Below are 14312 nucleotides of genomic sequence, written 5' to 3'. Positions count from 1 at the left end.
AGGTCATGGATTGTAAACTATCTTCTAGTAGATCGTATGCAACCTAAAATTTTTTCCACAATGTTTATTTAAATAAAAAAATTTTAAATTTAAAATATGTATTAATATACCCTTAAAATATTAAAATAATTGGTCATTTTTTTTAATTTTTTTCAATTTTTTTATTTTTTTATTTTTCTTTTTAAAGTTTTTTACATTAATTTTTTAATTTTTTTTTTAAATTTTTCTTTAATTTTTTTTTTTTTTTTTTTTAAGTTTTTTTTTTTTTTTTTTTTTTAATTTTTTTATTTTTAAATTTTTTTTTTTTTTTTTTTTTTTTTTTTTTTTTTTATTTTTTTTTGTTTTTTTTTCTTTTTAATTATATATGTATATATGTATATTTCTTTTAATTTTTATTTTTTTATTTTAATTTTTTTAATTTCTAATTTTTTATATAATTTAATTTTTATTATGTTTATTAATATTATTTAATATTATATTTTTTAAATTTGTTTTTTTTTTTTTGTATTTTACATGTCTACTCAATAGTTTTCTATAATTACTATAATAATAATAATTATTTTATTTTCTTTTCCAGTAAATTCACCGCCTCGTATTATAAAACAACCCCCAACAGATGAACTGCTTTTCAAAGTCGCAGTACAAAATAAGGAAAGTGATAAACCATTCATCATTGAGTGTGAAGCTGAAGGAAAACCAGACCCAAGGTAGGCAAAAGTCAATAATAATTTCATAAATTTCATATAATTTGCTGACAAAAGGCAACCACAGAGTGCCCAAAATCAAATCCAAAAATGTTTTGTACTTAATATTATATGAATTATATAAACAGATATCCACATTATTTATAAAGTGACCCACAATGCAGTCGCTAATTCAGTGTGTAGCTCACCACTTGTGGTGAGTGGTTGAAAAGGGGCGGTGTGAGTTAGTTGGTATGCCAGCGCCAGCAATTGTCGATGTCGCATTAAATTGCAATTAGCACAGCAGGAATTTACGCGCTAGCAATGTTTTAATAAAAAATAAATAAATGAAGGAATAGAAAGTAGCAAAAAGAAAATAAATTTTCTTCAAAGAAGCAATGCGCGAAAAAAATATTCGCGCTTAATTTAAATTAATTTTTTCATTATTTTCATCGAATTTAAAAGATCTCAGTGAATGATTTTTTTTTATTTTTTTTAAATATTTTTTTAAATATATTTTTTTTTAATATATTTCTATATTTTTTAATTTTTTTATATTTTTATAATTTTTTTTTATAATTTTTTTATATTTTTATAATTTTTGTTTTTAATTTATATGCATATATGTATATATATTTTTTTTGCCATCAATTAGTTTTATTTTTTTTTTTTCATACCCACCGCCTTGTATTGCTGAACCTATATACATATGTACATACATATATTTCTTTGGTTTTGCTTCATTTTATTTACTAGCACTCTCAGCCGCCTGCGGAATGCGTGTTGGAGTAAAAATAATAAAAATAAATAAATGATTTAGTAACAATAGCATAGCATAGTAGATTCTTTTAGCTCTTCTAGCGACGCGATTTATTTTTAGTGGCGCTGATGTCCGAAAACAATTTAGTGGCTGTTGTGGAAAATCTGCCTAAAGAATTCAATTTATATAGGAAAAACAACAACTTTTTTTTGTAATTTTTAATTTTCTGTTTTTTTTTTTTTATTAACTTTCCACACATGTTGCGTCCAATTTTGACGAGGGTCTAAAAAGTTAAATTGTTTTTGAAATTTCGTAGGGTAAAAACTAGAAACATCTGGCAGTAATATACATATAGTTGTAACAGGTCAATTGAAAAGTTCCTGGCCGATCATAGGAAGCAATTTTTTTGTCAAAATTCCTTTTTTTTTTCATTCAACATAGTTCCAGTCAAGAGTGATACACTGGTTAAAGCGACTCTCCAACTTTCCGATATAATTTTTGTAGTACGATTTGGCTTTCGCTTCAAAATCGGCCTCAGTTTCGGCGATCACCATCTCATTTGACGAAAATTTTTTCCCAACAAGCATTATTTTGAGGTCTGAGAACTGGAAATAGTCGCTCGGAGCCAGATCTATGAAATACGGTGGATGTAGAAACAATTCGAAGCCCAATTCATGGATATTTGCTATCGTTTTCACAGACTTGTCACACGCGGCATTGTCTTGGTGATTTACCCCTTTCTTTTACTTCAAATGTGCAATAATGCCATATTATAATCCCTGTTAATGGTTCTTCCTTTTTCATGGCAGTCATTAAAAATTATTCCATGCCCATCCCAAAATACAGACATTACAACAATGCAAGTCGACTTTTGGGCTTTTCCACGCTTTGGAACTAGTTAGTCGTGTGCAGTACACTCGGTTGACTCTGGATTGAACTTCGCAATGAAATTATAGAGCGTGCCATGTTTCATTCTTTGTCACATATCGACGTTAAAACTCGGATTCATCACACTTGAGCATATCCAAACACTGCTTTGAATCATCAACTCTTCGTTGTTTTTGGACAAAAGTGAGCTCACGCTGCACCCACTTTGCACAGAGCTTTCTCAAACCCAAATATTTGTGAATAATACGATGTACTCGTTTAGTTGATATCTTTAGCATGCTATCTCCAACAATTTCACTTTACGGTCATTTAAAATTATTTTATGGACTTTTGTGATGTGTTCGTCGGTAACAACCCCTTTTGGGCGTCCACTGCGTACACCTTCTTCGGTGCTCATTTCGCCATGTTTAAATTTAGCATACAAATTTTTGATGGTTGATTTCCCTGGAGCAGTGTTCGGAAACTCGTCACCAAGCCAAGTTCTTGCTTCAACTGTATTTGTTTTTTTTCTTTCAAAAACCAATATTTTCTCAAAACGCGAAATTCCTTTTTATCCATTGTTTCACAGTAAAAAAAAGTTGCTTCACTCAAAATGATATATGTAATTCACAAAATAATACTCCGACAGCTGTCAAGTATATATGTATATTATAGACGCACATTTTGAAGGTTAGTGTTAACTAAAAATCATATAGATTTAGTTCTAGTAGCGTTATCCATGTGTCAGGCCTGGGACTTTTCAATTGATCTGTTTATTGAGTTTAATAACCAAGAGTTGGATAAGTTAAATAATAAAATTTTTTTTTTTTTAGTAAATCTTCATAAAAAATTGTGGAATATTCTTAAAAATGATGATTAGTTAGAATTCGTTTCAGTTTTTTTTTTTTAATTTACCATAAATCGGCACAAAGAAAACAATTATCACACTTGATTTATATACCAAAAATTAAATATAAAAAAGATTTTCTCCTACCGCATCACCCTCTTTTCAATTTTCAAGCTAATTTCAGCCTGATGTAGAAATACATTTTTTTGTAAGTGTGATAATAATTGTAATTAAATTTAAACATAGCTAGCTTTTTTAATTCGAATTTAAATATTGTACACGTTCTTATAAATATACATACATATGTACATACATATATTCAAATTAATCATCAATAACTGTGCTTAAGCATAATTTCAATATTTATATACCATGACTTTTCCGAATAAAATTCGGATACTATATAAAAATAAACACATACATATGTACATGTATAAGCATTTATATCACTGCTTATGTAAAAAATTTAAAACATTTTTCGTTCAAAATACGCTGAATTTGTTGTAAATATTTTCATGGCAATCAAAATGAGGTCATCTTGCTGACTTTTTACAGCTTTGATTTACTATTTGAATTTATTTATGTCTGCTGTTTATTTTCGTTCTTTAATTAACAATATATTTTCATATGCTCAGAAGCTTTTAATTTTTAGCATTTGAAATAGCTAGTGTGTTTTAGATGTTTTTACCATTTTTTTATTTTGTTATAATTATAAATTTAAGTTATTAAATTTCAATATTCTTTCTACCGTGGTATCCACAAACAAACCCCAACAGATATCGATATTATAAACATACTTTTTGTATCATAAGGACTATATAGTCTTACTTTTCTCAGTAATATATCCATAATAAAGGGGATCCTTTCGAGGTTCACATGATCTTGATGGCCAATTGACCAGCCCAGAACGTGAAATTATCTGCTTACCGAAGTGTTCTCTCAATAAATCCATTGATTTATACGATGTGTGGGAAGTGGCGCTGTCTTGATGAAACCAAATATCGCCGAGATCATGAGCTTCAACTTCAGGCATCAAATAGTCTGTTATCATGGCGCAATAACGGTCTCCATTGACGGTTACGTTCTCACCGGCATCATATTTGAAAAAATATGGACCGATGAAACAAACCGTTGTTTTTTCTGGATGAAAAGGCGGCTCTTGAATCTCTTCAGGTTTCTCTTCATCCTAAATGCAACAATTTTACTTGTTTACATACCCATTGAGCCAGAATCTCATCGCTGAACAAAATTTGGCTCGAAAACATCGGATCTTCTTGGAACTTTTCAAGAGCCCATAGAGCGGAGCGATGTCGCTTGGGACGCGGCTTCAGATATTTCAAAAGCAGTATTTCGTACATTTTCAATTTAAGATCTCGATGTAAAAAGCGTCAAGTCGTTCTAAACGTCAGTCCGCGGTGCTGCGAATGGCGCCGAATCGATTTCCACGGTTCTCGTGTACACACTCAGCTACGGCTGCTATATTTTCTTCACTCTATTCGGTCAAATATTATCCAATAATGAATGAGGTCTCAAGATGGCTGATGAAGTTGGAGGGAATAGTATGCTCAGTAGACCGACTATGTTGACCATAAGTTGAGCGAGATAATTCTCAAATTTTCTCATAAACGTCTTTACAGTTTTGTTTTTAATTTAACCTTTCGATTATAATATAAGAGAGTGTAACTAATTGACTTACTAGAATACTACTATTATTTGAGATTAGGGTTGCCAACTCTTTGCTTAAACATTTTTGGATTGATGTTAGGCTAAAATTAAGCTTTCTTTTGTAAATTTATTTTTAATTTTTAAGCCGGTATTAGAGATTACAAAATAGAAAAAAAATTAATTCAAAAGTTAGTTCAATTATTTTTTAATGCATTCTTTGCATTCATCTCGAAAATTATCTTTCTCTCAACTGCATCTTAACAGACAGTAGACAGTTTACCGTTGCTGGTTTTTAATCTCCGATTAACTGTGTATGACATTTATGTTGCCTCCATTTAAAAGCATATTTTCGCATCCCACACACATTTCCTACGCACTTCTTTCGCCATTCGCAATTTAATAAGCACTTTAGCCCCATTAAGATCTATCTGCTGCGTCCAACTTTGCACGCTTATCTGTGCCACATCGCGAATTTATTAATAGATCCGCCATACTAACCATTACTGTCACATTTACAAGCTCCACAAGCTGCACAAGTGCGTGGAGCAGGCTCGCATATTTCACAGTTGACCGAAAAAAGCAGCAAAACAAATTCATGTATTTTTTTTTTTTGTTATTTTTCAATTTCAAATTCACGGTCATAAAAGTTGCAACGCATTAATATTTGCACGATGTCTGGCATAATTTGTTGGTTTACCGTGAAGAGCAGATCATCGTGCGAACTGCAGCAAGGCGAACACCAGCACCAGCTACGGTGTAGATAAACACATTTGGCTCCCTTGCCGCTGCGCCCACTGTGCGACGACGACACACATGCCACACAAATTTCGATTAATCGCCACCGCTGCTGCTGCTGCTGCCACCGGCGACATGTTGCACATTGCTGCGGCTGTTGATTTTCGCCATCAAGTTGCTGGCAGCGGCGGGTACTTGAGAGTGCAATGCCGGCAACAACAACAACGCCAACAATAACGACTACTGACAGCGTTCTACGCTTGGTGCAGCATGAGAAATCTGATTTGCTGAAGTGTTGCACACACTCTGACGCACGCTCACACTTTCCATATATACACGCTGAGTGATGTAGTGATTGTTGCTGTAGTTGTTGTTGTAGTTGTTGTTGCGGCATTTGCAGTTACTTGCCGCTGATTATTATTTTATTGCACTTGTGATTAAGTCAAGTGGCTGCAACATCATCAGACAACTGCAACAGCAGCAACAACAGCCGGCAGCCGGCGAAATCTCTGAATGCAGTCGATTTGTTAGCGTTGCAACGCATACCCACCTATACTTATATTATGCACCGAAGTACACGTGTAACGCGCAGTGTGTACATATTTATCTGCCATCGTGCTGTCATGAAACAAGTGGCAGTTGTTGCGGTTTTTGCATTGCATGCCAGACGCAGCCGCGAAAAACTGGCGTGTGGAGAGTTTGGGCGTCTTTAGAGAGAAAAACGCGCCTTGTTGTTGCTTGTGCCGCCTGCCAACGTGACTTTTACAAATTGGCAGCGCTACAAGAAAATTGAACTTGCACATATTTCGTACATGCGAATATTAAGAAGAAGATTCTTGGATGTGTTTATACATATATACAGATGATCTATATATATGATCTCATTACCATTTAATCTGATAACTCCTTGAAATTTAATGTCAAATGCATTTTCTAAGCTAACGATAGATTCAATGTCTGCTAATTGGGTTGCGGAACTTTTCGAACATCCTTGAGACGTGTGTACTATATACTTATACTACATTTCTTAGATGACCTGAGTAGATAAAAGGTTGACAGCATCAGTGATCTTAAAGTTATCTCCACTATTCCGAAAAAAAACAATAGCAAACTTTCTTCCCGATTTCTTGGCTGTCAGCATTTAACCGTTATTCGAGTCCACTTTGCCACATCTGGTTAAAACCTGGAACGATTTGAATAACTTTGCGCTCACTAATGCTTTATATCAAATTGGAGAGATAAATGTTGTCGCCCTTGATTTTTTAAAAATCATAAAATGTTATTTTAAGTTAAATTGTTAAGAAATTTATAGATGAAGCTTGCCACGATGTTTGTAACAGCCAGAATTAAACGTTGAAGACCCTATAAAATATATATGTACATAAATCATTAGCGAGACGAGACGAGTAAATTTTACAAAAGTAGAGGCAAGCATCGAAAGTAGGAGTGCGGAATTTTAATCCGCTTTCCATTTCTCAGTCGACTGATACATGAGTGTCGTTAAGTTATCGACCGTAAAACTACCACCGAGTGGAGTTTTTAGTTTTTCCCTTGTATTTGAAAATCGAGGGCAATAAAATAACACATATTCAGAGTCGTCTACATACTCTGTACACGTCGGACAGTTCGGTCTAATGTCATTGTGGAATCTGTAGCTTCTAAAGCACCCATGTCCACTAAGTATTTGAGTCAGATGGAAATCCAGGTCCGCATGTCGTCTGTCGATCCACGAGGGGATGTCCGGAATAAGTATGTTAGTGCAGCGCCCTTTGGTTGGGAATTGCCACTTCTACTGTGGTATTTTGATGCTCCTGTTCCTCTCCACTGTCTTTGCCAATAGCTGATATAATCGCTTGAGTTCATCTCCCTGGATGCCAATGGGTGGCATACTGTCTAAACCTTCAGCAACGTCGGTTGATATATTCCGGAAAGCACTTATTATTCGAATTGCAGAAAGCCTATGTACTTCAATTATTTCTTTAGCATACGCTTTCATATCCATTGCTTGTATCCATATTGGTGCTGCATAAATTTTGTTTGTTTTAGCGGAAGTATATGCTAGATGTTTCTTAAATTTTAAGTTGAAGTCCAATATTACTGCCAGGTTCCTCAGCTGCGGCTGTGAAGTATTCTCAAACTCTCCTTTCGTGTGTTCTATTCGTTTTTTCACCTTCCTGGTGCTTATGAGTAAAACTTTTGTTTTGTGCTCAGCCAGTTCCAGACTCACAGAAGAGAACCATTGGCGTAGACCATTTAAGCACTCATTGCATTCGTTCCTTAGGTCGACTAATTGTTTAGCAGTGCCACGAGATCGTCTTCGTGTGTTCTTAGCACCCCGTCATACTTCCCGAAATTTGGCATGGGTTATGGTCAAGGCAATGGTGTGATCTCCGTAGAAATTCTTCAGATCGGCTCACTTTAGTAGATATACTTGTATAGCTCGCGTACAAGTTGGCCGATCGCAAACAATTTCTTGTATCTTAAAGGGTTTGGTGCAACCATTTTTTTTCTTGTGTTCCATCAGCTTTTGGAGTAAAATTCCTCAAATCTTACAAATACACTCAAATCCCCGAAACTATTTGTCGGATAAACTCGAAATTTTCTGAGCATATTTTCAAAAAAATATATACATTCGATATATGTACCATGTAAGCAAAAACAAATAATTTTTTCGAAATTCACAAGTGGATATAAACACTTAAAGAATTCTTTAATTTGCACAATTTGCTCAGAGCAATTGGACAGGATTTCTCCTTTTCTTTGAGTTGTTAGGTCTGCTTTAGGTGGCGAATATGTTGGAGAAGCCTATACGAAAGTATTTGTATTGCTTTTATAATTTTATAAAGCGAAATTAAAATGTTTATGTTATGATTTTCAGTTCACAATTTCTAATACGCGGCTGTAAATATCTCGATAATGCAAATTATTGCCGGAATGCACCGCTAATAACACTTACAGCAAGCATCCGCCAATAATTTTACCGCAACTCGTTTTGAAATTTCTTCCGTCTGTTTATACTCACACAAGTACAATATCGGCGCCTGCTTGGTAGTAGTCTTTAAAACTGGACAAGCTTACAGTATACTGACCAAATATTGAGAACATTTTTAGTGTAGTAGTTGGATAAAGTCATTTGATAGTTTCCTAAACAAACTGAAGTTTGTTAATTTTTTCGTATAAAAATTGAAAATTAGTATTTTAAGGATAAATGCAAAATGCAAAACAGCATATCAGCAAAAAATCGAGAGTTTTTTATTACTATTCACTACATTTATTAATTTATATGTACATATATAGATATAAAATTTTAATATATAACCATTTTATAACCAAAACTCAAATTTAATTTCAATGTGAGTGTTTTCTATTATATCGTTTGTCTTTCGTCTGAAAACTTATGAAAAGTGATGTTACGTTATTGTGCATTTTAGGTGATACATATGTGTGATGAATATAAAAAAGTAAAGCATTTTAATAAAACGTTGTGTTTCAAAGTTAAACCTTAGCATAACTTTTGCATTTAAATCCCTCGTCTGTGATGTATCTGTCAGATGATATGTATTTTTCGGTAACGTACTGTATAGTCTATCTTGTTGGTACGTACAATTTATATGAGCAATTATAAAGCAGTAGCGCTTTTCAAAGTCATGGTAAACTATTTACCGGTCAACATATCAGACAACCTGACAACAACAAGCACGTTATGTACAACGTAGTCATCGTCTTCGTTCAGCTGACGAGATGTTACCCAATAAACAATTTGGTTATGAATCTGTTAGATCAGACGTTTTTTTTTGATAATATCCATATTTTATATTAATCGAATAGTATTTTTTGATAAATTTCCTCTAATTTTGGCAAAGTTTCGGCTTCCCAAAAAAAGTCGTTTTTAGTGAAAAAATTAAACTTTATAGTGGCTTAAGGGGTTACATGGGTTTCCTCGCGTAAAAACAGCCTTTCTCAACAATTTTTTTCTCGTATAAAAAACGAAATATTTTATTAGAATTATTATTGTTACTAAAATACTCTATTAATAAAGAAATTCTGAAATTTTTGGAAAAAAATATTAGATTCGGCCATTGCAACGGCATTTCCGGTGACGCCTCGGAAAAAAGATGCAAGCCCGCGTTGGCAGGATAACTTCTTACAGGATCCTCTAAAGTGAAAAAATGCGTGTTTTAGTTAAAATCTTGACTTAGAACTTGAACGAAGGCAGAAAAACTGAAAATTGGATTTTTGGCAGACATTTTACAAAAAATTAAAATTTCAGTGTAAATTTTGCGACATTTTTTTTCAAATAGTTTCAATCGAAAAAATATCCTTCATCTAAGTCCTTAAAAATTATACCTCAAAGACCTCTGCAAAAGTTGAGTAGTTCTCGAGAAATCTTGCGAATCGACTTCGAAAATACAGTTTCGAGAAAAACGCGTTAAAAGACGGCGCTCTTAGCCTAGCTAGCCTCGAGCGGACCAGCTCTCAAGGCTGTATCTCCGAAACTATTACTCGGTATAACTTGAAAATTCAGGACAATATTCTAGAGATGTTATGTTAATTTAATAAGACAATAAAAAATTTTTTTTTTTTTTGAAACCCGTAAACCCATGTGACCTGACCCCCTTAATAATATTTGGAAAACTGGAATTTCCTCTGGAACCACATTTCGAAAAAAAAAAAAATCAAATCTCAAACATTGAGCAAAGTAACATCCTCTTTTTAAGGATATTCCTTTACAATTAAAAAAAAGTCGGCAAGTAGTATTAGAGTCTGTTGGTAACAAAGAAAAGCAATGTTTTTTGCTATATACTCAGATTATTATTATGTATTTGAGAGTTACAAAAATAAAGTTTTGTTAAGACAACGTAGAGAAGTATCGAGACCATCGAAAGCAGAAACTAAAGCAGACCTACTATTAAAGCCACATAAAACTGAATTGGCCGCCAACAAAGAGGGCTGACTGGTAAAACCAGCTCTTGTCATACTCATCATCTATGCATGACCATGTAGCAATGGCAGTGTAGTACGAAGGTGATCAATCGAGGTGGTGGGGGACGCAAAGGTGTGGTACTCTTACCCATTGACAGCCAGGCAGCTTCACGAGCGCCAGCATCGCCAGTCTCTCACTATATTCTCCGTGCGATTCGCAAGAACAACTTGTCTGCCTTTGAATATTTTATTAATGACAGCAGAGTTCTTCGTTTTATGTGTCGAGTCAATACAAGAATCGTACAGACAGACAGAAAAACAAAAGAAAAACAAACATGAATAAATAATAAAAGCAATAAAAACGAGAAGAAACGAACGATGGCACTACAAAACTACGAGCCAATAAACGGCGGCGAACTGAATGAAGTTAATTCGGAAAAGGTTACGTAATACGTTTACGTGTTTATATAACATGCTTGGACGGAAGACAACGGGTTGGCATTTATGGTTACATATTTGCATACATACATACATACATACAAACAAACATTCTGATCCGCCGTATTTAGTTTGCTGTGAAAATTCCTTTGCATAATCTGCCGCCTTTTGTCGTAACATGCTTGTCAATTACGTAAAATGAAGTAGCAGTTATTTTGCTCTTTCCTCAATCCATACACGTTTATTAAATATGCTTTTTTATGTATTCATCACAAACGCCATTCACTTATTTAGATTGCCACCGCAGGATGGTGACCACAAAAACCGTTGGAAAACCGCTGCGTAGCGGTCGAAAGGCCGTCCAACTAACGACAGTGTCAACTAGTAGTGCCGCAGTATGTGCATACGAGTATGTATGTATGTATGCAGTTCGTTTTTGTGGTACACGCGAAACCTGAAACGGTGTTTTTCCTTTTTCTTTACCTTCTCTAACTCGCTAGTCCACGAAATGCAGTTCATGGAAAATTCAATGTTGCAATTTGTGTGTGTGTGTGGCGTTATTCGCATACGTATACACCCATGTGGCCGCAATCTAAACGCCGTAAAACGTCAAACATCAACAACCACAACCGCAGCTACAGCCACAGTCACGGCAAAAGATTAATTTCCCAATTTACGACAACTCGTCACGAGTTGCGAGTTGCGAATGTAAACGAATTCGCACAGATACCTGAAATGGTTTACCAGCAGCGAATTCTAAGGCTGAGAACATAGCAGAACGGTGTCTAGTGCGTTGCAGTATGAACAGAGGTGTTATACCTAAAAATAAATCTGGATTATTGTATTTATGGTATTCTTTTTTCCATGTTTTATTTTTCAAAGATTTGTAGATTTTGACTTAAGGGGGGAGCCTGCTTTAGAGACTTCAAAAAATCGATTTCTTTAAGGATTTTTTTGGGAGGGAAAGAAATAAGTGATTAAAGCAAAATTTCCAGGGTTTATAGTTATATATTTAAACATCATTCACAAATTTTTTGGATACGAAATCTTTGATATTTTGCCTTTGGGAAGCAATTGTCCGATGCATCTGCATGTGCATTTGTCGGACGGCGGGCAGGATGCAGGTCGCAATTTCTGTCGGAAACAAAAAATTCAAAGAGATTCATATTTTTTAATAATTTATCTTCTGGTTAAACTAAAAAAATTCCAAAAAAGTTGTAAATTTTTTATAAATTGAAAAATAAGTGGTTTTGGAGCAAAAAAAAAAGCCTTCTAGCTTCGAAAATATTTCAAATTCCCATTTAAAACTTTGGGGATATATTCTTAGGTTATTTTTAAAGAGATTTAAGCAAAAAAAAATCGATTTTTTGAAGCTTCTTAATCAGGCTCCGCCCTTAAGTTTTCTAAAAAATTATGACTTCTTGAGCATCCAATAGCGTTTCTTAAATTTTTACTTAAATCGTTGGTAACCATATTTCCGAACATTTTGACCGTTCCTAGGCGTTTTCGAGACGTGTATTTTTTTAACGATCGGAACAGCGTTAAATCCCCGAATAATACCCTTTTTAAGGATGAAATCGAATATAATTCCGCTAGCGTAGAACCGGCTGTTGTGAAAATGACATGACAAGTGCTCTTATATACCATCAATAATGTTCTTATATACCATATACTATGCCTGTGTAGCGCTCAATATATTAAAATTGTCCTATCAGTCGTGTCATTTGAGACTAATCCTCAAAGTTTGTGCCTTTGCTCCACTATGTGCTCAGCCTTGGTCACTTTCCAGCACCGCAAAGCTATTATCTTGCAATATTGGTTTATTTACTTTGCTAATGGCAATTGCCAATCTACATGGATGTTCCTGCACTCGGGATGCGACAGTGAATTTGCCAATCAAAAGCGTAAATAGATACATTTTCAATGTCTCTCTATAGTTTTAGTTGAAGTATGTGACACTGAAGGAGAGCTGTAGACAAAAATTTTTTTCCAATATGTTATTGAACTGTCGCTAGTTCATCTTTTAGTATATCAATTTCCATTAGTCAATGTCAAAGCTGCTACGGATTGTGTTGTTTTATGTGCTGAAGTTAGATTAGCTTGGGTGCGAATTTAAAGTGGGTGTGGAATATTTTAACTCAACGGTTGTTAAATTCAGTTTTTTATTTCTAGTGTACTTAATAGTTTAGGGAAATTTGAAGGTTTTTCTGCCTTTAAATATTAATGAAAAAATTTAGGGATTAGATGTGTTTTAGAGGTACAAAGAAAAAGGGTATTTTTACGATTTTTTTTTTAATAAACAATCATATATTTCAAAACTATAATATGGCATATCAAAGATACATATTTGAACAATGCCTCCTGAAATTTTGATATAAAAATGTTGAAAAATCAGGCGTTGAGACCTCATCTCCCTGGGTGTCTCACAAAAAAGTGCTCTCGCTGTGGACAGCATAACTTATTATTGGTTCAACTAAAATTAAAAATCCAAAAATATTCCGTTAATAATATATAAATATCGTGTTTGAACGATTTTAAAAAGAAATTAAAATTATAATTTTTTCTCAGACATTGAACAAAAAATCTCATTTTTTTGGTCAAATTTCCGCCATTTATTGGCTTAAAAAAATAAGTTGTAATAAAAAAATCCTTCGTTCAATAACTAAATAATAAGTAGTAGTAGATAGTTATTTTAAATAGTATGTGTACACAATTTGAACTAAACCGGTCCATAACTTTTCGAGAAATTGTGTCCACCGCATGGAGTTTTAAAGTTGAGTCCAATTGGCGGAACTTCCGATGGGTCTATCTCTTAGAATTTTACTGGAATCGATTTAAAGTTTTGGGAGAATAATTTAAACATATTGATTGTAATATTAATAATACAAGGAAAAAAATCGATTTTTCGAAATTTTCAAACCCACGTAACCCCTTAAATCAATGTTTTGTTTACCATCTGATCAAATTTGACCCGAACTGAGAAAAACAGAAAAGTTTTATCCAATTTTCCATACGCCATATATGTATAAGCCTCGGCTCGGATGGCCCTCAGTGACTTCAGTTAATTTTTTTTTTTGGTTTCGATTCATTCGCTAGATTGTTGGACGGTGTCGGACGTCATACTCGTAAACCATCGCCTCGTCACCAGTAATGATGGGTTTGATGATTGTAGGATTCTCAGCTAAGTTGTCAAGCGTCTATTTTGCGAACTTTTCTAGATGTCGTTTTTTCAGATCATTTAATACAACTCTCGGTTTGATTTGTTTCATATTCAAAACATTAACTAAAATGTATTAATTCGATTCATAAGAGATTTTGTGATCCTCTGATATCTCTCTGATGTCATATGACTTTTTTCAAACACAGTTTTTTTTAACTTTTTCGATGTTATTGA

The 14312-nt window shown here is 33.8% G+C and overlaps 1 protein-coding gene across 8 annotated transcripts in view; it reads left to right on the top strand.

Annotated features, from left to right (window-relative positions):
• LOC126759836 (neuroglian) overlaps positions 1-14312 on the top strand; it is a 153749-nt gene that overhangs the window by 58887 nt on the left and 80550 nt on the right. For all 8 annotated transcript variants that reach the window (XR_007667094.1, XR_007667093.1, XM_050474986.1 and 5 more), the window contains exon 3: positions 578-707. Coding sequence is in view for 6 of the 8 variants with exons in the window: in XM_050474986.1 (XP_050330943.1) it covers positions 578-707 (130 nt within the window). In the remaining 2 variants the exon portion in view is untranslated. The remainder of the gene's footprint in view (positions 1-577; positions 708-14312) is intronic.

Source organism: Bactrocera neohumeralis, chromosome 5 (assembly GCF_024586455.1).
Source record: "Bactrocera neohumeralis isolate Rockhampton chromosome 5, APGP_CSIRO_Bneo_wtdbg2-racon-allhic-juicebox.fasta_v2, whole genome shotgun sequence".
In the NCBI taxonomy this organism is placed as follows: domain Eukaryota; kingdom Metazoa; phylum Arthropoda; class Insecta; order Diptera; family Tephritidae; genus Bactrocera; species Bactrocera neohumeralis.
The sequence above is the reverse complement of the archived record's forward strand: the minus strand, read 5'-3'. Positions and strand labels throughout refer to the sequence as shown.